Below are 24,190 nucleotides of genomic sequence, written 5' to 3'. Positions count from 1 at the left end.
GTTAGTTATCTTGTAGGGGCCCAATAAACGGTGACTCGGAGCTGAGGGGAGGTCTCCCCACCACATGGAGCCCTCCAAAGATCACTTTCTGTTACAGATTTATTTGATATTTGAACGAGTCTACAGTTCAGACCCACAGGTAACGGATTGCTTCGTGGTTGTCAGAGGCTAGTGTGCGTTATTTCTGAGGGTAACATTCAATGACGCGACGCAGAACACACAAATGGACAGAGAGACGTAATCGTTAAGACAAGAGACGCTAAAACGTGCCTTAGTGTCCAAGTGATTGATCTAAGGCGGGACCCCGCTGACTGATCTAAAGTGAGGTGGCTTCTCACCACCAGGCGCTGAGTGGGCCACGTGCGCCAGGCGCCTGGGACAGAAACTGGAACCCAAGCCTGGGGAGCCTGCTCTTCCCGGGGCGACCTCCCCACCCGCCGCCCCGCCTCCTCCCACAGTCTGTGCTGCCAGAAGCAGCTGGGGCGAGTGGTGGCACTGGGCACACTCATGACACACGAGGTGGGAGAGCAGAGTCCGCGAGGCAGCCCCTCTTGGCTCCGTAACACTGTGACGAGGGGCAGGGAGGATGGAGCACCGTTCGCCCGGGGATTAGCCAGCCCGAGTCTCCTCCCGTCTTGGCAGCTCCAGAACATTCCCTCTGGCCAGCGGCCACAGAAGTGAGCGCCTGCCAAGACACATGGGGGAGAAGGAAAACAAGACACCGAAAACAAAACAGAAAAGTCCCCCCCCCCCCGCCCCCAGGGGAGGAGAGGAACAAAGAGAACTCTGGACCAAGGTCACCAGATTCGGAAGATACCCCGGGGGAAGGAAACACACTCAGTCCTGCCGCTCCGCTCCGCTCCGCGGGACACTGCGCCCACCCTGAGACTCCAGCTCACTGGCCTTTAGTGTCTTTTTTTTTTTTTTTTTAAGTTTTTTCTTTTTAATACCCAAACCCTCCATGTTCAAAGCTTAAAAAATGTTTTACTTAAAAAAAAAAAAAAATCCAACGCGGGTGAGGCAAGCCCCAGGCCTGGCCTTCCCACCTGGTGGCCTGCTCTCCACGGGCTGGGCCCCCGAGCCCAGCCTGGCCCCACAGGGTGACCGTCCACAGCTGGCTCGCCCTGGCCACTCTGCTCAAGTCCGGGTGGGCACTAAATGCTGGCGGCGCCACAGAAGGAAAAGCAAAAGAGCCCCCTCTTCCTCCAGCACCCCCATGTGAGCTGTTCTCTTGGGAATGTGTAAGTTATCTGGAGGAGGGAGCGGGAGGTGGAGAAAAATAAATACCAAGAGCTAAGTCGATGTCCCTGGACCTCTGGCATGGGCTCAGCCTCTGGGGCAGAGATGGCCTCCAGGGAGGAGGCCCTGATTGTCCAAACACTGCGCTCTGAGACGGATTACAGGTCTCTATCTCCCCAACAGGCGCCTGCAGGGGCGCGAGTCTCAGAGGGAGAAAAGGGGCCAGCCCCTCGGGTACTGCCCAGGCGCCCTGGCCCAGCTCGCGTCCAACCCCAGGCTCCTGCCTGGCCGAGCGGCTGGGCCAGTTGTCCTAGAGTTTCTGGGTTCCTGGGCCGGAGGAAGCCCCGGTGGTCCCACTGCTGGCCACTGCGGGCCAGCCCTGTGCTCGCTGATCCGCCACGGTTCAGGCCTGCTCCTTGTCGGCCCTCCAGAGCCGCTCCTTCACCTCGGGTGGCAGCGTGTTGAACAGGTCCTCCTCCACCACCAGGCCGCTGCGCTTGAGCAGCGGGCACTCGCCCAGCTCCACGGGCAGGCACTCCAGCCGGTTGCCCCGCAGCTCGATCTGGGTCAGGTTGGTCAGCTCGCCCACCCGCGAGGGCAGCGACTGCAGCACGTTGTTGCCCAGGTGCAGGGCCCGCAGCTTCCGGCACTGGAAGAGCTCCGGGGGCAGTGCCTCGATCTAGAGGGAAAGGAGGGGGAAGGTGAGGTGGGCATGACTCAGACCTGAGGGCCTCTGGGTCCAAGGCTTCCCTCCCTCCCCCTTTCCCCTGGGCCCCGGCACCTTCTCTGAGGCCCGTCCAGCTCCCTGGGGCCCCGGCACCAGCACCATCTGGGCCAAGGGCTGGCTCACTTCCACCTGCACTTAAGGTCTCAGCTCTGTGGCCACATCCTCCAGGAGCCTTCCGTGGCCTCCTGAGTAATCTCTGGCACCCATGTGCCCCGCAGTACTGCTCTCCCCATGGTGCAACTGCTTGGTCACCTGCCACCCCAGGACTCTGAGCTCTGAGAGGGCAGGACTGGGTCCACCTTGTTCCCCGCTGTCTCCAGCACCTGGCACCCTAAGAAGCAGATGCCGCTAGCCAGCTACTATCAACACCCCCTCTCCACCAGCCAGGGCTCACCAGGAGCCAGGCTGTGGCGGGCCTGTCCAGTGAAGCGCAGTTTATGAGAGCAGAGCAGCACCTGACTGAGAACCGGGAGAGCTCGCCAACAGGCGGAGAATCCCAGCTGTGCCACTCCCCCTTCCTGGGCCTCAGTTCTCTCCTGTCAAGTCACAAGCTGTTCACCAGTGCACGGAGCCCAGTGGCAAGTCAGAGTCCCTTCTTTCTGATTTTGCAAAGCAGAATAATGGGCAACACGCATTAGCTTAGTACTCAGTCAGGTTTAACTCTTTTAACCCTAGAAGGACCTATAAACATTCTGTAAACACTCTTCCCATTTTACAGATGGGGTAACTGAGGCCCCAGAGAAGCTAACTTGCCCGGCGGTTCGCACCTGGAAGGGGGCGTCAACATTTGAACCTGGTTCAACAGCACACACTCTGCTGAGTGTCTGCACTGCTGGTGGAACAAGGAGCAAACACGGGGCCGAGCGGGGACGCGCCGCCTGCGGGCACACAGGGAAGGCCAGCTTCTCGCTTGCCCTTCTCCGAGTGTCAGCTCGCAACACGCGTTCTTACTGAGCCAGTCTGTCCTAAAATGACCTCCTTCAGATGTAACGCACAGGAGGAATCCTACCAGCGCTAAGGCTGCTCTGCCCCTGTCCCCATTGTCCTGCCGAGGAGGCCAAGGCTGGGGAAGTGAAATGCCACGTGCAGAGCCAGGAAGGGTCAGCCTTGCCTCCGCTGACTCAGAGCCCCGCCACAGCTCCATTCTGCCAAACGCGGCACTCGGCGGGCCTGGCAAAGCCTTTCCCTGCCTGGGCCTCTGTGTCCCGGCTGCGGGATGGAAAGGCTGACCTGAGAATGCCTCTCGGCCGGGATCTGTGCGGGGCCTCGGGGCCGACTTGGGCCTCCACCTCAGAGGCTCTTGCTCTCTCGGCCATCTTTGGGAGAGGACACTCATTCCAGGTGATGAACTTGTCCTTCCAGCAGGAAACTGGTGTGGCTGTGGCTGGGCGGAGGCCACGCTAGGAGGGACACCGGCTATGTTAAAGGAGACTCCTGGCGTGGGCTTCCAAAATGGCCCCGCTGTGCCCAGTGGTCAGGAATGGGCCAGTTCAGGGACCTGAAGGTGAGAGGGCAGCTGGGACACAGGCTCCAGCCATACTGAGGGGCCAGAGCTTCCCAGACACCCCACTGCCCCCACAGTGGCACCCTCTGATGGCACAGGCAGTGGTCAGAGCCCGGGAAAGGCTCCGGAGGTGAGTGGCAGAGCCGGGGTTCACATGCAGAGCTGCCTCCCTGAAAACCCTCTCCCAGAACACTCCCTGCCCAGCCATGAACTCTCTCCAGATACAAGAGGGGGGCTGCAGCGGCTCCCGTCCTCCTTCCTGAGGTATTGTTCGTCCCCAGTCCTGCTCTGTCCCACCTCCTCAGGGACCTCAGTGGCTCCCCCACCAGCACTGAAGTGGCCTCCAATCTACCTGATCTTTGAAAAAGACAACCTCCCAGAAGCCTCTGGGGCTGCTCCATCATTCTCCAACTGCCCCAACAATTATCTGGAAAGTTGCCATCTCTCCTCAGCCCGCTGTGACCAGCTTCCTCCCCATCCACCCTTGAAACCCGCTCCCCTTTTCCCTGACCCCCTCACGTGCCACGAGCCCACACCCCTGCCTGGCCTTGCTCTTCTGCCATCAACCGGAAGCTCCAGCCAGACTTCCTTCCTTCCCCCAGCCCTGGGCGATGACACCTGAGCGTTAGGCTGACTCATCATGGCCTCTTGGACGTCCCAGGGCCCCAGACACCCAGCACTGGACATACAATCTCCTCTCTGAAAACCTGCGCCGCCTCCTGTGTCCTGTCTCAATGACCCTCCACCTATCTACCCAGGCAGCCAGGTGAGAAACCTCAAGTCACCAAACCAGCCCACATTCTGTGGGTTCTACCCCAAAGTCTGGAAATCCTGTCTCTCCCCATCCCTGCAGCCTCTGCCAGTGCAGGCGTGCCCCCCTTCTCTGCGGCCACACGGGTTTCTATCAGCACGGTTCTGCTCACCTGGCCCCCTCCAACCCGCCCCTCCTGGGGCAGCAAGAGCAAGCTCTAAACTGCAAGTCAGCCTGCTCCTCTATTCACTTCATCAGCAAGAATTCAGCGAACATCTGCATTGAACAGAAAGAGCCCAGGTCCTGTCCTGAGTCTGGCCTGGTAAGAGGAATGGGAATGAAATAAAGATTCGCTCACTTGCCCTAACCTGTTTGGCTCAGTGGATAGAGCATCAGCCTGCGGACTCAAGGGTCCCAGGTTCGATTCCGGTCAAGGGCATGTACCTTGGTTGCGGGCACATCCCCAGTAGGGGGTGTGCAGGAGGCAGCTGATCGATGTTTCTCTCTCATCGATGTTTCTAACTCTCTATCCCTCTCCTTCCTCTCTGTAAAAAAATCAATAAAATATATTAAAAAAAAAAAAAAAAGATTCGCTCACTGAAAGGGAAGTGGGAGGAACAGGATGCTCCTCCCAGCCCTGGTGGACAGCCTGGGCCTGCCCTCAGGGAAAGTCCAAATTCCTCTGGACTTCCCTTGCTCGCGTTCCTTCCCCTCCTCCCCTTCGGCTTTCAGTTACTCCAGGGACAGGACCTACTAGACCCTCCCCTTCTCACCTGGCTGACTCCTCCTCATCCTGCAGGGCCAGGTGGAACCTTCTTCCTCCCAGAGGCCCACAGCCCTGGGTTAGTGTGGGTTGAGGCTACTCTGTGCTTTTGCCACGTTGCGCCAAGTGTCTTTCCCACCAGACAGTGAGCTCAGGATGGGCTGACCGTGGGCCTTGTTCATGCCCGTGTCCCCAGCACCTCACTCACACTAAGAGTGCTCAAAAACATCTGCCAAGTCCATGAACAAGTGAATGAGTGAGTGAGTGGACAAATGAATGCCTGCTTTGTCAAGGTTCTCCTTAGCACCAGTTTACCCCTGGGAAAACGCTAGTCAAGGGCCTGAGCGGGGCCACCCCCACCCCTGCTTTTCTACCTGCAGGCCCGGTGGCCCACAAGGAACCATCAGGCTCCTGAGGACGGAGAGGGGCTCCAGCTTAAAAGGAGGAGCCTGACCAGGACTGGCGAAGTGAGCTCTTTCCCTGTAAGGCCCCCCGGCATTCCAGGGGGCGGGGACAGGATGTGATTAAGCAATGCACTGAACAGGGTGTCAGAGGGTCTCCTTCCTGAGGACAGCATGCCTGCCTGCCACCAGCTCCTTTCCTGAGGGTGACCTCGGCCAGCAGACATGACCTAACAGGCACACTTGGGGTGAGCAGCTGGGGTAGGGGACAGGATGGGGAGCCTGATAGGAGGGCCCATCAAGCCCTGGGCTGGGGCAACCACCTGGCCCGGCTCTAGGGGCAGATTCTCAAGGTGAAGCCACCTGGGATCTGACCTTCTCCCTTGTTCATTCTCAGGTATTCTCACAGTCCTAACGTGGGGGAGGGGACCAGGATGTGCCACCATCTCTGATATATGGAGACAGGCTGTTTGCAGTCAGAGAGGCTTAGGGAAGAGGGGGCGCTTCTAAATGGCACACCTGGACTCCCCAGTCTGAGTGACACTGAGAGGCGTGTCCTTTCCTGGGCAGGGGCATTTCAGGGGCTGCTGGGACATGGGGGATGCAGGGACACTGCCCTGCACAGGGCTGACACACAGCAAGGCTCTAACCAACGGGGCTGCTCTATGCCACTGCGTTCGATGAGGCGCAGGAGTGGTGTCTGAATCGGCCCCGTCCTGGGCGTCCCAGCCCCTGGCCACGGAACTCCGGAGAGTCTCCATCTTGCGAGCAGGGACTCAGACAACCTGTTCTTTCCACTGTCAGCCTCCCTGCAGGGCCTAGGAGGGGTAGCGGGGAGGTCTCCTCGGTGGCTGTGCTTTGCTCTACTGCAGAGGCCAGACCACAAAACCGCAGGAGCACCCTGCCCTGAACCCCACCCACCTGCCTCTATGGAGGGGCCTTGGGTGGGGGGCTTCCCAAGCCAGGCGAGGGGCCACCGCACAGGCATGGCAACCGTCTCCAGGGCGTGGCCTCCCAAACGGTTTGCACAATATCCTCTCCAGAGAGCAGGTGGTGACAAGTCAGCCCCAATCAAGCCCCACTCTGCCCTCCACCACCCCAATGCCGGGGGAGAGGGGAGAGCAGCGCACTAGGAGCTGTGGAGGCGGCTTCGCTTCCCCTCGGCACATAGCAGCCACCACACTTCCGGTTCCTGCTGGACCCAGACTGACCCTTCAGCTCCAAATCTGGTCTGGGACAAGCTGAGGAAATACCGCTAGATCCAGGCTAAGTCCCACCTCCCACACCCCAACCCTGAGATGGACAGAGAAAGAACCACAGGCCTTGGACCTCCTGCCGCTGCACATCCCTGCCTATGAGGAACCTGCACAGGGCACCTTGGGGACAGACCCCACGTGACCACACATCCCTCCCGGCAGAACTGCAGCATTCTGTGGCAGAGACAGGCTCCCAAACTGAGGTCCTGATTTGGCGGGTCTGGAGTGGGGCCGGGAAGTCTGTATTTTCAGAAGCTCCTGAAGGCAGTTCTGGGAACCACAGGTGAGGTCCCAAGACACTGGGCCTCCTGAGCACCCCCACCACGGGCCACGGCAGCCCCCCGCATGCGGAGCCAGGGCCGGGCCACTCACCCGGTTGGCTGTGATGGCCAGATTCTGGAGGTTCTGCAGGAGGCCAATGTCGGCGGGGAGGAAGGTCAGGTTATTGTGGCTGAGGTCCAGGTAGCGCAGCTTGCGGCAGTAGAAGAGCTGGGGGGGGATCTTCTCGATCTTGTTGCGGTTCAGGTAGAGGCGCTCGAGGTTGGTGAGGTTGCCGATCTGGATGGGGATGTAGGCGATGTGGTTGTACCATAGCTTAAGGCAGGTGAGGCGGTGCAGGTGCTGGAAGCTGATGATCTCCTCGATGGTCTTGAGGTTGTTGTCCTTGAGGTCGATCTCCTGCAGGTTGTGGAGGCTGAAGATGGAGTGGGGGATGCGCTCCAGGTCACAGCGGATCAGTTCCAGCTCTGTCAGGTTCACCATCTTCTTGAGGCTGTTGAGGACGATGAGCTTGGTGCCCTCGTTGTTGATGGACAGCTTCTGCAGGTGCACGCCCACGTCCGTGACCACCTGCGGCAGCTTGCTCAGGTTGCTCTTCAGCCGCAGCACCTTGAGGCGCTTGAGCTCGCGCAGCCCATCGATGACAATGTAGCGGTTGTTCTCGGCGCTCAGGTTGCCCGTCAGGTGCAGCTCCTCCAGCGTCTTCAGGCTATAGATCCACAGCGGGATCTCCTTAATGTCCGTGAACTTGATGTGCAGCGCCCGCAGGTTCTCGCGCAGGAAGGCCAGGGCCGGCGCCTCGATCTTGGCCGCCGTGTGGTACAGCCACAGCTCCTTGAGGCCCGTGAGCTGGGCGATGCTGGGAGGGATGGTCACGTCCGGGATCAGCTCCAGCTTCAGCACCTCCAGCTCCACCAGGTCAAACACGGTGTCGGGGATGCCGCTGAGCATGAACAGGTGCAACTCCAGCTTGTCCTGCGCGTTCTTGGTGAGCCGCTGCCGCAGCTTGTCCAGCGTCCACTCGTTGTTGAGGTTCAGCTGCCGCAGCTTGTTCTCGCTCACCTCGGACAGGAAGACGGCGAAGCGCTTGGAGTACAGCGGGTCGTACTGGTCGATGAGGTGGAGCATGAAGGCGAAGTCATTCTTGACGTCGGGGATGTCGCTGTAGCTGCTCTCTTCGCGGATCGACTCGAAGGAGTACTTCTTGAGGGAGCGGCGCAGCATCCACCACAGCGTGTACATGCAGATGAGGCCGTAGAAGATGACCAGGCTGATGTAGAAGGACGCCAGGATCTTGAAGAGCGTGGCCAGGGGGTGGGCACACCGGTAGGTGCGGTAGCCCGTCAGGCTCTCGATGTCCACGGTGCAGTCCACGTCGAACTTGATGTTGTGCACGTAGTAGACGGTGTAGCAGATGATGAGGATGAACTTGATCACCTTGATGATGGTCTGCCGCATGTAGAGGCGGTACACGATGTCCCCCTCCTCCACGTGGGTCCGGAACTTCTTCACCTTCTCAAACAGCGCCTTGGCCTGCTCCCCCTCCTTCTTGTCCAGCACGCCCGTCTCCGAGCGGTCCACGATGCCCTGCTCGATCCGAGACTTGGTCCGCTGCAGCATGGGCACCGTGGCCTCCACGTCCTCGCTGACAGTCGAGGACTTCTTGTCCATGGAGCCGTTCATCTTGCTAAAGGCCGGCTTCGGGTCGCTCTCCTCTACCACCGTCTCCGACAGGGCCCGCGTGGTCCACGGCGAGTCGAAGCACTTGAGCAGGATAGACACGAAGTGCTCCAGCTTCGAACTGGTGCGCGGGAACTTGAACCAGAAGTTGCTGCAGGCCAGGAAGATGAGCGTGTGCAGAAGCACCAGGTAGGGGAAGTACTTGGCGAACCAGTGCAGGCGGTTCTCATAGCACACGGCGTCCACGTAGTTGTACTGGTGCCGGTCCAGGTCGTACTTGATGCCCGTGGGGCCGGTGTCAGGGATCGGCAGGACAGTGGAGTTGGGGTAGATGGGCTCTGGGACGGGGGCTGCCCAGCTCCGGAAAGAGTCGTTGCAGGAGTCCTTGGTGACCCACTTACAAGGCAGGCAGATCATCTTGTCCTGGGTGACCTGCAGTGTGCCCCCAAAGACTGCGATCATCAGCATGACGATGGAGATGTAGTCGGTGAACACGTCCCACCACGGCTTCAGGATCCGGTACGCTGGCTGTGTGTCCGCAAAGTAGCGGAGCTCTGTCACTGGAATCATGGTTCAACCTGAAAGGCACCCAGATGAGGGGGTTACTGCAGGGTAGCCTGGCTTTCTGGGACCCAGGGGTCAAGGGAAGGAAACAATGGACTCGTTGCCCCAAATTCCACCTCGAGTCTAGCTGGGAGTCACAGCCTTGCCACTCGCGGGGCGACCCCCGGATCAGCCTTTCTCCGGAAACCACTGCGGGGGACGGCAAGCAGCCTCCCCATTTCACAGACAGGAAGACTGAGCACTGAGATGAGGACCCACACTGACAGATGGCTAATTCAGGCTCACAGGAGCATTCGGGATATTGGCTAGACCCTATTCTCTTACTCAAGCATGTAAAACTAGTGGCCCGTGGGCCGTATGCCTCGTCTATTTGGCCCGTGTTAGCCTTTGAGTTTGACATGCTTGCTCTTACTGATCAGACCGACTGGAGGGGCCTTGTTGAAACCACCAGTTCACTCAGAACCAGCTGCCGGGAAGCTGCGCCAGTGACCTGAAGAGATTTCTGCAGAGTCTGAGAAAAGCCAAATGCAGAAGAAGGGGCTCACTTTTGTAAACCAAACAGGGAAGTCTGAGCTCGCCTAAGTGTGTGCGTACAGTTATGTCCATACAGGATCTGGGAGCCCTGGGGGCACCGGAGGACACACACCGTAGGTGTACGGAGGAGCTCCTGGGTGAGGGGACAAGAGAACGAGACGTTCTCGGCCTGAAGCAGGACAAGATCATGACTATGCACTATGGAAAACGATCTCTGGCTGTCTGTCCACGTATGTGTATAAAGAAATTAAAAGCAGTAGCAGCAGGGTCTCTCCCAGAAGAGTCCAGTTCCGCGGATCTCGGGAAAAGCCAGGAATTTGATTTTTGGGGGTGGGGCAGGGGGTGACTTTTTATTTTTATTTTTTTAATATGTATTTTATTGATTTTTTTTTTACAGAGAGGAAGGGAGAGGGATAGAGAGTTAGAAACATCGATGAGAGAGAAACATCGATCAGCTGCCTCCTGCACGCCTCCTACTGGGGATGTGCCTGCAACCAAGGTACATGCCCTTGACCGGAATCAAACCTGGGACCCTTCAGTCCGCAGGCCGACGCTCTATCCACTGAGCCAAACTGGTTAGGGCAGGGGGTGACTTTTTAATATGTGACTTCGGTGACACTAATGATTGGCCAAGTTTGGGAAACACTAGCTTAGAAGCCACATTCAGGAACTCCAGCCAGCGGCGTACAGGAGGTGGGCCACAGGATAAACGTGTGCGAGGACTCTCCTCCGTGGTCGCTCTGCCACGGCACAGTGCTCTTGTAACGAGCAGTGTCAGATGAATGGGATGAGAAAGGTACGGGATGCTGGCGGGAGAAGGCCTGGGATAATACAAAAAGCGTGAGGCTGAAACTGAAATCCCCTGTGAAAACACCCCCAGGGTTAGCACTGTTAACTTTTCAATGAGTAATAACCTTCTAGTCCTTTCTGTGTATATTTTTTAAAATAAAATGGTGACTTTACTTTACACCCTACTTTGTAATCTAGACTTTAAACGAAGGTTAGAGCCTGTGTTTTGACAAATGGATCTGTTTCTCTTGGGAGAGGAACAGGGAGCCCAGGTTATGGGACTGGGCCACCTTATTTTGATTACTCATAATATAAATAATGACAACAGTAATAAATGCTTCCTGAAACAGGGCTTCCCTGCAAACTTCCCATCCTGGCCTTCTAGAGCATGCTGGGATGCGTGGGGAGGACAGAAGGAAAGCAAAACAGGACCCTGTGGAAAAACTGAGGCACTGAGACGGACGTGTGCAGGCACCGAGCTAGCCCTCACCATGGGGTCCTCTCGTGGAACCCCTTAGATGCCAGGATGGAGGGCCTATCTCAGCCCCATTCCACAGATGGGAGAACTAAAGCCCAGAGCGGTTGAGTCACCCGCCCAACGTCACTCTTACCAACTGTGGGGAGAGCCGAGACCATGCCCCCGAATATCCGTCTACCTCCCTGCTCGGGTCCTTTCCAAAGTCTGTCCTTCTCTCCACCTGCCCCGAGGCCCCACACAGCAGCGGTCCCAAGAGACAGAGCACAGGAGTGCAGCTTCCCCACCCCCCAGAGCTCAGGTCACTGCAGGGCCAGCAGACACCAGCTCCGCCCTGGCCTGGTGGCTCCATCCCAGGGTCAGCCTCCTGGTGAGGCCAAGAGGCACGGGCCAGGAGAGTGCCGAGCCACAGGAAGGCCCAGGCCCTCTAATGACCAGCTGGCTCCGCACCACCCACACTCCTGGGAAAGTGGCACTCCAGGGGAGGGCCTGCTGAATCAAGTAGCCAGCCTCCAGCCGAGACACCCAGACGTTCGACCCGCCCTCCTGGCTCCCCGAGTCCTCCTCCAGGGGGACACCCAATGACGGGGGACCGGAAGAGAAGAGGGACCAGGAGGAGAGGGCCTGAGGGCCTGCGGCAGCCTGCCCTGGAGAATCCAGAATGAGTGGGCCATGCAGGATGTCAGGCGTGGGTGGTGGAGGCAGTTTATGACCAGGCAGGATGTGGTTTCAGAGGGGAGTGGGTGTGTCAGGACCGAGAACGCCCAGCCTCACAGTGAGGAGGCCTCTGGGCCCCTGCTATCCTGAGCTTTGCACATGCTGCCTTCCCGACTCCTGGTTCTGAGGCGGGAACTGTTCACAGCTCTGGTTCCAGGTGAGGGAGCTTGAGGCTCAGAAGGGCAGAAACAGTCCTGTCTGTTCTGTCCCAGCATGCTTGGCTCTTACTCCCCCCGCCCCCCCAAAACACCTGGTCTCCAAGCACATCCTGAACTCTGCTTAGCCCTTGGCTTATCCTGTGGAGCAATAAAAGTGACCAAGGTGTGTCCCCCACTGCAGGGGCCTCTAGGTCCAGTGTGAGTGTGGAGACGGGGTGGGAGAGGCAGAGGAGTGCCCGAATAACTGGACCCCATGTGCAGGGGGGGGCACCTGTGGCCACAGCAGAGGAGACGGATGCCAACCTGGCGCTGAGGAGGCTTCAGGGAGTGGGCCTTGGGCAAGCTCTGCACTGGCTGGCAGCTTTAGGTTCTGCACAAACACAAGGGCAGGGCACCTCCCAGGGCTGCCGGGAGGAGTCCATGCACCTTGGTGCTTTGCAGAGCTTAGTGCAGAGTGGGGCGGGCAGTCAGCTCTGGCTGGTGCACAACTCTCCTCAAGCTCTTCACCACGTGCGAGAGGACCAGATGCTCACTGGGGTCAGGAGTCTTCAGCACACAGTAGGTGCTCAATAAATTCAGAGGGTCTCAAGAGCGCCCTGAGAGGGGCACAGGGCCAGAGTAGGTATAGCGAAGGGGGTGGGCCGCAGGGGGTGGCAGGGAGGAGAGGCAGCCTCGGTTGCAGACCTGGGCTGCAAGGGCAGAGGGAGGAAGCAGCCCAACCCCAAGGCCCCTGGGGAAGCGATGGATCCCCACAGGCGAGGAGCCGACCCGCCCCAGGAGCCGGTGACTCAAGGTGACTAAACACCCAAACACCCAGTTAGAGCAGCTCCCCGCCCCCAGACGGACTGAGGGCCACGCCCAGAGGCTTCCCAAGCCCAGGGGGTGCACATTGTTTTGGTGCCATTTTCCTCCTCAAACTTCTTTCTTGTAGTAAAATACATACAACATAGAATTTACCACTTTAACCATTTTTAGGTGTACAGTTCAGTGGCATTAAGTGCAGTCACATAAACTCTGTCCCCATTAAACACTAACTCCCCAAGCTCTCCTACCCCCTAACCGCTGGCAACCACCATTCCCCTTTCCATCCATCTGCCAACCCTGGGGCCCTCCTATCAGTAGACTCACACACTACTTGTCCGTTTGTGACTGGCTTATTTCACTTCACATAATGTCCTCAGGTTCACCCATGCTGCAGCATGTATCAAAATTTCCTTCCTTTTTGGGCTGGATAATATTCCTCATGCCCATTTTACAGGTAGGGAAACTGAGGCTCAGGGATAGAAGTGATTTGCCTGTAAGTTACAGAGGGCACCCTCACATCAGATCTCCTCCAGGAGGCCCTTCAGATGGAGCAGACCTCACCTGACAGCTGCCCCTGGGACACACCGGGTGTGGTCAGGAGAGCATGGAAGGAAAGGGGGCAGAGTCAGGGGAATGTGGCTTCTAAGCTAGTGTTTCCCAAACTTGGCCAATCGCTTAGCCCTCCAGAGCCAGCAGTGCCTCCCACCTCCTCCCTCGCTTAGCCCTCCAGAGCCAGCAGTGCTTCCTAGCAGAGGTGTGGAAACGGCTTCTCTGCCAGGGCCTCAGTTTCCCTGTCTGGAAGGGAGCAGAGACTCTGTCACAGATGTACCCATATTTTGTAAAAGGTGGTCAAGGTACCAAGGGGTGTGTGATCACAAATCAAACACAGAACGCCGAGCGCCATTAGAAAAAGGCAACCGAGCCCGGGACGGTGGGCTCAGTTGGTTGGAGCGCTGTCCCCCACACCGAAAGGTGGCGAGTTCCGTTCCCGGTCAGGGCTCGTGCCCAGCTTTCGGGCTCGATCCCCGGCTGAGGCACCTATGGGAGGCAACAGATCAATGTTTCTCTCTCGCATCAATGTCTGTCTGTCTGTCTCTCCCTCCCTCCCTCCCTTTCTTTCTCTAAAATCAATTTTTTTAAAAACCCTCAGGTGAGGATTAAAAACAAAAAAAGACAATCAATTGGAGAAAAAAAATGACCAAATATATGAATAGACAAGTTAAAGAAAAAAATGCAAGTGAAAATTAATGTATGAAGTAACTATTAATCTCACTACTAATCAGGGAATGCAAATTAACAACCAGATGCCGTTTCACTCCCTTGCCTGGCAGCAATGTTGAATTCCTAGAGGACCATTGGGCACACAGGTCCCACAGTCCAGCAATTGCTCCGAGCTGCAGCTCTCGGAGAACTGCTTTACACATACATGTGAAGCCACGCACAGGGATGCTCACGGAAGAGTTTGCTGTTCCTAACAGCAAAAGGTCAGCAACACGCTAAATATCATCAAGGGGGGGAAGGATAAACTGCTGTAATCATACAACTGAATAGGAAAGCAAAGAAAACGCTGCCTGGGTAGACAGACCTCAAAAACAACGAACTAAAAATAAGCTATAGACCGATACACACATTACGTAAGGTTTTCTATCATGTGTATGCCATGTGTAGTGAAGGCATAAAAACATGCATGGTGGGCCCCAAAATCAAGGTAATAATTTCACTTGGTGGGGAGAAAATGGCGTTGGAAAAGATACTTTAATTGTGCCTGAAATAATTTGAGAAAGAGATCGGAAGCAATTATTGCAAAAATTAAGTCTTGGATATAAAAACATGTGTTTTAGTTTTATACCTGTGTGCTTAAACTATTTCATACAAAATTTACCAAAACAATCATCCCGGTTGGCCCTCTCTGGCCCTCACACCTGCCAGGCTCAGCTGGAGGCAGTGGCAACTGGACTGGGTGCCAGGGCACATTCAGCTCCTCCTTCCAACTGGCCTGCTGCTCACTGGTGCAGCAGCACCTGTGGCCTCGAGGATCCAGCTGGTTCCGCATTGCCCTCCTGATCCTGCCCTGCCCCCAAGGAGAAGTGGAAGTGGGTAGGGTGCAGCCAGACCCTTCCCACGGTGCCTACAAGGCAGGGAGAAGTGGGCTCCGGTCCCTGCAGCAGGGCTGCAGCATCCCTGCTTCTGCGAGTCAGATAAGCAACCCAGGGGCCCCACCCTCCCCGGGGCGGCAGGCTGATCTCAGGAGTGCAAAGAACAAGAGCTTTGGAGTTGGGGAGACACCGGTTCAAATCCAGCTCTGCCATGAAACAATTCCATGACCCCAGGCAAATTACTTATTTTATTTTTAAAAATATATTTTTATCGATTTCAGAGAGGAAGGGAGAGGGAGAGAGAGAAATATCCATGACGAGAATCACTGATCAGCTGCCTCCTGTATAACCCCCACTGGGGATGGAGCCCACAGCCCAGGCATGTGCCCTGACCAGGAATCAAACCGCGACTTCCTGGTTCATAGGTCAATGCTCAACCATGGAGCCACACCATTTGGGCCAGGCAAATTTGGTACTTTTATAAGGAGGAAAAAGCCAAAGGCCTTCCTCACTGTGTGGTTTCTGAGGATCGTAAAAGTTTACGAGAAGTACCTGCCATCCTGCGTTAGAAAAAGGCCAGTCGCTCCTGCCTGCCCTTCCCGGGGAGCAGGCACGCACCAGGGCACAGTCCTCACCGGGGGAAGCGAGTCTCAGGGTGGGTGAGCTCAGACCCACAGCTTTTCCCCTCTGAGCCTCAGTTTCCTCAACGGTAAAAAAGGGACTATTATGGTCGCTACCTCAGAGGCTTATTGTGAGGATTACAGGTAAAATGATGCTTATCGTGTGAACCCAATGTCTGACACAGGAAGGCACGCTATAGTTACCACACCCAGCTGCCAGGGCAGAAAACCTCCCAGAATTCAAGGGGGTGGGGGTGGGGGGACACCCAGGTGAGGGCTGAGCTGCAAACACAAATACCTACAGGCCAGACCAGATACCTAGAGGCCCCCAGGACCACCCCTTGGGTATCAAGCCTGGGCCCCGATGTTGATTTCCTCCTTCAGCTTCGTATGGACAGAACAGGAGTCAAAGAAATGGCACGCTGCCCCCTCAGGCCCGGAGTAAGACCACCCAGCAAGCTCCAGCCCCTCTGCAGCCTTCAGAGATTTGGGTTCCACACCTGAGCGGTGGCAGCAGGCAGGACAGCGGGTAAACAGGGCACAGAGAGCCTTTTGTTGAAGCTCAGAGGCTGGGAAGACTTCCCAGGCAAGAGGCTAGGGGGGAGGCTGTCTCTCCAACACTCTCCCAGGGAGGGGGCAGGGCCATTTCCAAGAGGCCCCAGGAAGACAATGGGTCACTGGCCTTGTCCCAGGAGGGCTCTGAGCCTGTGAATCTGCCCCTTGGCCAGCGCCCCCAGCCTCCTCTGGTCCCAGAGCCAGAGAGAGGAGGTGACCTTGTCATATGGTGCACACAGCCCACACCCGCCCAAGCGCAAGGCACTGCCCTCTAGGCCCCCACACCCAGCTGGAGTGAGTCAGCAGCTGTGGGCTGGGGGCGCTGCCTGGCTTGGCACTCTCCCTGCGGAGAAGGGCACACCCTCACTTCCCCGGGAAGGGAAAAGGGGAGACATTCTGGGCCAGAGGGGGGAGGGGAACAAGTTTCAGTTCCAAACTGCTCTCACATTTGGGCTGGGCCTCCCAAACAGGCTTGTCCTCCTGCAAACTTGCAAGGGCGGGGCCTGCCTTAGGGATAAAGGGTGCAGGTGAGGGACACCCACCTTGGACTTCCCCCACCGGGAGCAGGAGGCCAAGCGGGAGGTGAGGGCTTCCCCCCAACCCTCCAGGCTGGCATTAGAGCGGCTGGTTACTGACACGGCACCCAGCACTTCCTGTGCCTCAGCTCCCAAGCTCCACCCAAACCAATAGGTGGCTCCAGTGTGCGACCTTTGGAAAGCCACTTTGCCTGCCAGGACTCTGGTTTCCTCATCTGTAAAATGGGCTGATGAGTCCATTCCTTATAGGGTGGTGATGAGGACTAAAGCAGGCAATCCACAGAAACTTCTGCTGTTATTATTACGGTAAGTATTTTTTTTAAATATAGAGAGTTAGAAACATCGATGAGAGAGAAACATCGATCAGCTGCCTCCTGCACACCCCCTACTGAGGATGTACCCGCAACCAAGGTACATGCCCTTGACCGGAATCGAACCTGGGACCCTTGAGTCCGCAGGCTGACGCTCTATCCACTGAGCCAAACCGGTCAGGGCTGCTATGGTAAGTTTCATCAGGGCCTTTAAGGATCTGAAGTCTGAGGCTCAGGGAGGTTAAGTGACCTGTTCAAGGACACAAAACTGGGTGTGGGAAAGACCCCCCCAGATCTGACTTTCCATTGTGTCAATCCGCCTCAAAGGCTGGTCTCCTGGGCCTGCCAGGCACCCAGGCCCGGAGATGCTTCCTGGAACAAGATCCCTTTTTCTGAGGGAGGCATGGAGCCCAGGTCTCTCTCTGTACGCCAGAAAGATTGTGGGTTCGATTCTCAGTCAGGGCACATTCCCAGGTTGCAGTTTTGACCCCCCCAGTCGAGGCACGTACAGGAAATAACTGATCAATCTCTCTCCCTCTCCCCCTCCCTTCCTCTCTCTAAAGTCAATTTTTACAATGTCCTTGGGTGAGGACAGAAAACACAGCACTGCCTCTGGACAGGTTACAGCACGTGGGCAGGAGCCGCCAAGGTGCCGATGCAGCTTCTGCTGAGACCCCGGGGACTGGGGCCAAGGGGGCTGCTCCCTGGGATGCTGACCAGGGCACCAGCTGGGAGATTGGAAGGATGGGATTGCCAGGTCGCCCCACCCCCGGTCAGTGCACCTGCCGACACCCCGACTGTTAGAGGGCGTGAGTTTGGCAGCGCCTCTGAGATGTCCAGTTGGCACGTGAGGGCTGTGGAATTTTACAGCCACTTTGACTCCCGTGGAACGTCACTCCAGGCAGAGGCTATATGGTAGCTGTCTATTTAATTTTGAGGTTTTCAGCCCTCGAGAGATGTTTGAATGTGGAACTTGCTACGAGATGCAGCAGAAACGCATCAGGAGAGTCAGCGGGGATGTCTGTGGCTGGCAGTGAAAGTTATTCTGGGAACGGCAGCCCCACACATCCTTGAGGAGGGAAGGTTAAACGTCCCCACCCGACACACACATACCGGGAGGTCACTAACACCCCGGTCCTGAGGGGAGCTCAGCCGGCTTCAAACCCAGGGCGTCGGCTCTGGGGCAGAGGGACTCTGTCACCAGAGGTGGGGCCAGGGCTGAAAGAGTCGCCCTGGTCAGTGACCACCGGCCTCGCGACAGCCTGGGAGCTTCTTCCAAGCACAGATTCCTGGTCCAGCTCCCAGGCTCTGCCTGCAGGTCCCCGGGGCGCTGGGGTCAGGGGAACCAGCATTCTCAACAAGCTCCCAGGAGACTCGGAAGTACCCCCGCCCCACGCCTGAGAACCGGAGAAAAAGAAAAGCGGGAGGTGGGGAAAAGCACAGGCTGCCGGGGCAAACAGAAGCAGGTTTGGGTCCTGGCTTTGCCGTTAAGGCAACTTTGGGTAAGAGCCCTTGTCCCTGCCAGCCCTGTCCCTGGCCTGTAAAACGATGACACCACCTCCACCGGTGGCTGTGGAGGGAAGGTGCAAATGTATGTCATGACCCAGCACGGTGCCCAGGGCTCAGATCGCGGCCACGGAGGACGACCACGGGGCCAGAAGGCCCTGCTGCTGGAAGGAGGGAGGTGGAGGCAGAGGCCAACTCCAGGCCACACGCCTGAGAACTCTGCCACGTGCCCCAGCAGAGCATCTTTAGACCCAAGTCACAGCGCGGCCCCTCCATCTTCTCATCTGCCCACCCTCAGGGCTCAGACCTGAAAGCAGCATTGCAACAGCTCCAAGACCAGGGTTTCTGCCAGGAGCTGCCAGGGTAAACTGAGTCAGGGCCAGACTCAGGCAAACGCAGCAACTCGTGCGTATCCCCTCAACCTCCCAACTACCCCCCCTCCCCCCAGCCTGAGGCAGTCAGGGAGACCAAAACCTAAAGGCCAGACATCTCAGGCCGGCCCATGCCATTCTCTCCACGCCGTCCCTGGCACGGAGGAGGAATTCTGATCTCAGATAAGTAGGACCTGCTGCTTCCTGCTCATCGCTGGCCAGAGACTTCAGCTCAGGCCTCCCTCTCTGCAGGACAGAGTTCCTCAAAACCAACAGGAAACTCCTACAGGGCAGGGCCCTGAACTGCTGACCTTGTCCCAATAAACAGGAGAGGCAACAAAATCACACACCAGGCATTTCCCACCCACCTCTGCGGCTGCAATGCGCCAACACACCTCAGAACCTCCACATGGAGAGGGAAGGGAGGAAGGGGCGTGGGTTCGAGAACCAGTGTCGGGACCTTCAGACAGGACACACGCTCTCAGACCTCCCCTTGCCTGGGAGCAAGGCCCAGGGGTAACCATTAATGAAGCAAGAGCAAGCGGTGAACAGCAGCTGTAACAGGACGGGCTTTTGGGTCAATAAGCAAATAGTAGTAATACATGTGGAAGAATATACCCCTCCCCATTCACACTTCTGGAGAGGGGACCTCGGGAGACTTTCACTTTCCATGTGACATTAAAACCAAAACATTGTAAAAACATAAGGAACATGCAACTATGTTGGTAATTACGAAATAGTAACAACAAGATTATTATTTCTTTTAAAGTCCGGGTTAGGGAGGGCCAGGCTTTCCTTAACAGAAAGCCGAGGTGGGAGGTGGATCAGGGAGGCCTGGGGCTCAGAGCAAAGGAGCCTGGCCCCGGATTCCAGGATCAGGTTCAAGCCCCATGTCCCTACCTTCTTTCCTGATGAGTTTGGGTAAACTGCTTCTTCCCTCTCAGCCTCAGCTTCCATGTCTGTAAAATGGGGATGAAAGCCACTGTCTGAGCTCCCTCAAATGATCAGAGGAGATCATTGGTGAAGGTGTGTTTTCCAAATTATAGAGCAGTCTATACACACACCGCTACGATGAGGGAGCGAGCTCTGGGACACACACTCAGCTAAGTGCCTCTCCCTGTATGAGCATATTTAATCTTCAAACTCTCCTAAAGGGAGGTGAGGTGCTGACATTACCCCCTTTTTATCCACGAGGAAACCGAGGCTCACAGCGGTCCCCAGTCACTTATGGGGACAGCTGGAACGCAAACCCAGGTCTGACTACAAGGTGTTGGTCCTGACCAGTGCATTCCCCTACCTTTAGGAACTGTTTTCCAAAGCACAGGCCAAGGAACGCTAGTCCCCAAAGAGGTCCACCCACACGATCAAGTAAGTGTGGGGAAACACGACTGGCTCGCTCCTTCCCAGAGACTCATCGTGCTCACTTCAATGCACTCAAGGCTCTGAGAAGTCCCGTAGCAAGGACAAGTTGTTGTTTTCCACTGTGACCAAAGAAACTGGCGTTCCGTGGAACCCACCTTGGGAAACGTGCTCATGAGACAGTATCCCCAACAAGCCAGACTGACAAGATCGGGGCTGAAGGAGAAAAACCAGAGGTTGGAACAAAACTTAACATTGGCGTTCGAAGCGTACAGCAACCACATACTACTCAGCAGGCCGCTGAGCTGGGAGGAGCAGGAAGAATTCTGTCCTCTGTCACCTCTGCCCTAGACGCCCGGGACTGACAGTGAGAAGAGCAAAGGACTGCAGAGACGGAGGAGATACTGCCCTTTGCTCCCCAGGCTGGGGAAGGCACCTGAGCGGAGGCCGTGCCGGCCTGCAGGAGAGGGGCCCAGTCCTTACCCCGGGGACGGCTCTGCTATCTGCGTGCTGGCTGTCGGTGCTGAGGCTGGCCCACTTCTGTCTGGGCAGGGTCCTGGCATTTCTTTCGCTCCATGGAAGCTGCCTCCCTACGAGGAAGCAAGAGCTACTGTCAGCAGGGATGTGTGTGACTCTCAGGGTTACCTGCTGTGCTGCCAACATTTTCTGAGTGCCTGCTTGGTGCCAGGCCCTCAGCTGGGCTCTGGGGTGACAAGAGGGAATCAGACAGTCTACTGGGGAGATGCCAAGTCGACAGTTACAAGTGGCTCTTGAGAGCCCAGGGCCCTGCTGCGGGGAACCCAGAGCCTCTGAACAAACTTCCACTCCTCCATCTCCTCCACAGGAAGCCATGGGAGCATGGAGGGAAGCCGAGACCCGCACTGACGGGGTCAGGGAAGGCTCCCTGGAAAAGGTGTTGTCTGAGTTGACTGCTGAGGAAGAGTAGGAGTTGGAGAAGGAACATTCCAGGCGGAAGGAACAGCACTTTCCCCTCTGTTTGCCCAGAGGGGAAAGAGCATGGCATCTAGAGAATGCTGAGTGGGTCAACCTGGCTAGACCCAGGGCTGGAAGTGGGATGTGGAGAGAGATGAGCTATTATGGGGTGAGCCAGACCCAGGTAAAGACAAATCCTCAGCCCAGACACATGATTTCAACTCAAAACACAAGGCTCAACCATTATCTATTAGTCAAGAAGCATTTAAGTGAGCATCTACTACATGCCAGCACTCTGCTCAGAAATGTCCACAAGAATGAACAAGACAAGTGAGCAGGGTGGGGACAGAGTGTACTCCGACAACAACAGGGGTAGGGGAGCATCTACATCAGCCAGGCGCTGGGAGTGCGGCCCAGCCATCGGGGAAAGCCAGAGGATAAGCAGGAGTCAGCAGGAAGGAGGCGGGGGCAGTGCCGACAAAGTAACCTGAAGGGTGCCAGGAGGGACTGTGGCGCCTCTCAACCATTTGTGCCCTGGAGCATTTGTCACCTACTCGGTGCTAGGCACTGAGCTGGGAGGAAAGCAGCAGAGGGTGGTCTCTCCAGCCCCACGGGGAGACAGTAAGTCAGTAAACCCACATCTGGCGATGGCAACCAGGCAGGAAAGCCCCTAGAGAAGCTCTAGGACAGTGGTCGGCAAACCGCGGCTCGCAAGCCACATGCGGCTCTTTGGCCCCTTGAGTGTGGCTCTTCCACAAAATACCACGGCCTGGGCGAGTCTATTTTGAAGAAGTGGCATTAGAAGTAGTTTAAGTTTAAAAAATTTGGCTCTCAAAAGAAATGTCAATCGTTGTACTGTTGATATTTGGCTCTGATGACTAAGGAGTTTGCCGACCACTGGGCTAGGCAGAAGCCAGAGGCCATCTAAGCCAGCCTCTCCCCCCGCCCTGCCCTCCTTGGCAAGGATGGGGTACATACTACGCAGCCCAGGCACTTGTCTGTGGCATCTCAGGACTAGAAGCCCAGCCTCTGGACTCCCTGTAACTGATTCTTCCACTCCTTCCTCTTTTGGGAAACACAGTGACCACCCCCTACATATTCGCTAATGCCTCTTTCCTCTGGGCTGCTCCGTCATATTTCTATTATTAAGCTGCAGCAATGTTTTCCTGTCTGCCTCTCTTCCGAGACTGCAACTCAGACCAGGCCAGGAACTGTGTTCTCCTCACACCGCTCCTGGGCCAGGCCAGGCACTTCCTAAAGGATGACTGCGAGAGTGAATCCATGAGCCGGGGATGGAGAGGGTGTGCTGGCTCTCGGGTGCCACGTCCATCCCACCGGACTCCTCAGGAGGTCTTAGACCATTTGCCTATGCCTCGGTTTCCCCACTCAGTGTCCCCTCCACTCTCAGGAGGAGTCGGGAATCAGACTGATTCCTTCTCTCCAACTCCTACCAACCAGCGAGGTCCAGGCGGCAACCCCATGCCCAGCCACATCGCCGAGTTCTGACCTATCAGGGTTAAACCTCAGGAGCCCCACTGTCCAGCAAGGCCACTCCAAGTCTGCAGAGGACACCGCTTCCTCCTGGGTGTGCCAAAGGGATGGAAAACAAAAGCAGTCTGGGTGCCTTCCAGGGGGAGTCACGAAGATTTCTTCAGCCCCTGCTCTGTGTCCCACAGCCCCTCAAGGCAGAGGGGCACTAGACCCAACCCCAAAGAATCTCTAAAGCTGGGAACACAGGGAGGCAGACATCATGTCGTTCATGCTCAGCATCTCCCGAAAAGCCAGCCTCCGGCACAAGTCATCTGCCCTCGCCTCCCCTGGTGAGCCAGAGGAAGACTTGACCTTCACACAGGCAACGCCAATGTGAGTGAGCTATGGGCACTGCCCCGTCCCGGATCTGAACAAACTCCCACTCCTCCATCTCCTACACAGGAAGTGTCATGAACAACAGACCTCCCCTGTCTGCCTCAGGTCTGTCTGTCTGCCAGTCTGTCTGCTCAGAGGGCAGGAGTCAGTGTGGCAGGGATTCTAGGGGGTCCTAATTGGAAAGGTGAGAGAGGCCCCTGGGAGGCTTTCAGCTCCTCCAAATCCTTCCTCCCCAATTTAGGCCCAAATTCCCTTTCCCTCACCAAGCTCCCTCCCTCCTCATCCTCAAAAGGCTCCCTGGGCAGGGCAGGGAAGAGGTAGGTCAGGGGACTGTGGTCACCAAGGGGCGGCCCCACCCTTTCAGCCAAGTCCCTACCAGGGGGAGGCTGCCAGACACCCCCAACCATCCTCTTCCTTTCCAAAAAAGGCAGCAGTTGCATCAGCTGGGACCAGCCCAATCTTGGTTCATCCCAGTCCAGATCAAGGGGAAGAAGCCGTCAACAAAAGGAGCAGAATCATCATGAACCACTAGGACCCTGGGCGATGTGCCTCCAGCCTGGGAGCCAACTCTGCGGGATCTCCAGCTCCCCCATAGCGGACCAGCCGGACCTAATCAGATCTGCCCCCAAGGCCCATCTGGATGCACGGGACATGAGCAGACTCCAGGGCCTCAGAACCAGGACCCGTCTTCTCGGGAACCCCAGCCCAGACAGGCCCCAGAGCCTAGCCGGGGACCCTGTCCCCAAGTCGGGGAACTGTTCCCGCCGGATCAAGAGGAGGAGGGGCCCAAGGGGAAAGGAGGGGTCGGGAGCCCAGGAGAAGAGAGCAGGGGGAACCTTTGAACATGAAAAAGAGCTGGCAAGGGGAGAGCCCAGAGGTGGAACCTCTACGGAGCGGGGAGTGTGCGTGTGGAGGGGTGAGGATTTGGGGGAACCCAGGGGATGACAAGGGGACCTGGGGGAGCCGAGGCGGAAACTCCCAGTATGTAGAGCGCAGGGAGGCACGGGGTGCCTGGGAGGGGGCTCGCGCGCCGCGGCACCGGGGAGAGGGTGCGGCCGCAGAGACCCCAGGAATGGGGAAGCCGGACGCAGGACGTAGACAGAAAGACCAGCCGCGGGAGGCCCCAGGGAGCCGGCCCCAGTGGGAGCGCTGGAGCTGCCCGGATGCCTGGAGCCGGGCAGCTAGCGGCGGGCGGGTAGGAGTGGGTTTTGAGAGGTGACAGCTCGCGGCCCTTCCCCCACCCCACCCACTCACCTGGGCCCGCCGCGCCCGGCCGCCCAGCAGGCAGCCCCTGGGCCCCCGCCGCTCAGTCCGGCCACCGGTCTCCGGGCCCCTCCGGCGCCTCCTTTTGTTTGTCCCTCACTGCACCACTCAGTCTCCTCCGCCCAGGAAGTGA

At 57.3% G+C, this 24,190-nt stretch overlaps 2 protein-coding genes across 5 annotated transcripts in view; both read right to left on the bottom strand.

Annotated features, from left to right (window-relative positions):
- The window catches only part of PHYHD1 (phytanoyl-CoA dioxygenase domain containing 1), a 17,189-nt gene extending 15,271 nt beyond the window's left edge, over positions 1 to 1,918 (bottom strand). The window contains exon 1 of the mRNA XM_080667871.1: positions 1,288 to 1,918. The gene's annotated coding sequence lies outside the window, so the exon portion shown is untranslated. The remainder of the gene's footprint in view (positions 1 to 1,287) is intronic.
- Positions 82 to 24,175, bottom strand: LRRC8A (leucine rich repeat containing 8 VRAC subunit A). Of its 4 annotated transcripts, XM_080667852.1 has the most exons (5): positions 24,049 to 24,175; positions 20,479 to 20,585; positions 19,537 to 19,595; positions 7,014 to 9,178; positions 82 to 1,918 (listed from the first exon to the last, which is right to left on the bottom strand). In XM_080667852.1, exons 4-5 carry the CDS (start codon positions 9,168 to 9,170, stop codon positions 1,643 to 1,645), a joined length of 2,433 nt encoding a protein of 810 aa, XP_080523978.1. In that variant the 5' UTR covers positions 9,171 to 9,178; positions 19,537 to 19,595; positions 20,479 to 20,585; positions 24,049 to 24,175; the 3' UTR covers positions 82 to 1,642. The 4 variants fall into 4 exon arrangements, with proteins under 4 accessions (XP_080523978.1, XP_080523977.1, XP_080523980.1 ...); XM_080667851.1 differs by lacking the exon at positions 19,537 to 19,595; XM_080667854.1 differs by lacking the exons at positions 20,479 to 20,585; positions 24,049 to 24,175 and adding an exon at positions 20,154 to 20,172.
- Between the last annotated feature and the right edge of the window lie 15 nt (positions 24,176 to 24,190).

Source organism: Plecotus auritus, assembly GCF_963455305.1.
Source record: "Plecotus auritus genome assembly, chromosome: 5".
NCBI classification, from domain to species: domain Eukaryota; kingdom Metazoa; phylum Chordata; class Mammalia; order Chiroptera; family Vespertilionidae; genus Plecotus; species Plecotus auritus.
This window is presented reverse-complemented; position numbering and strand designations above follow the sequence as displayed.

Bases quoted from the DNA above. Each gene is read 5' to 3' on its own strand.
- LRRC8A (XM_080667852.1), bottom strand. From the start codon at position 9,170: ATGATTCCAGTGACAGAGCTCCGCTACTTTGCGGACACACAGCCAGCG. The intron at 1,919-7,013 runs GTGAGTGGCCCG...CTTTCCCTCTAG, and splicing joins TGGCCATCACAGCCAACCGG to ATCGAGGCACTGCCCCCGGA.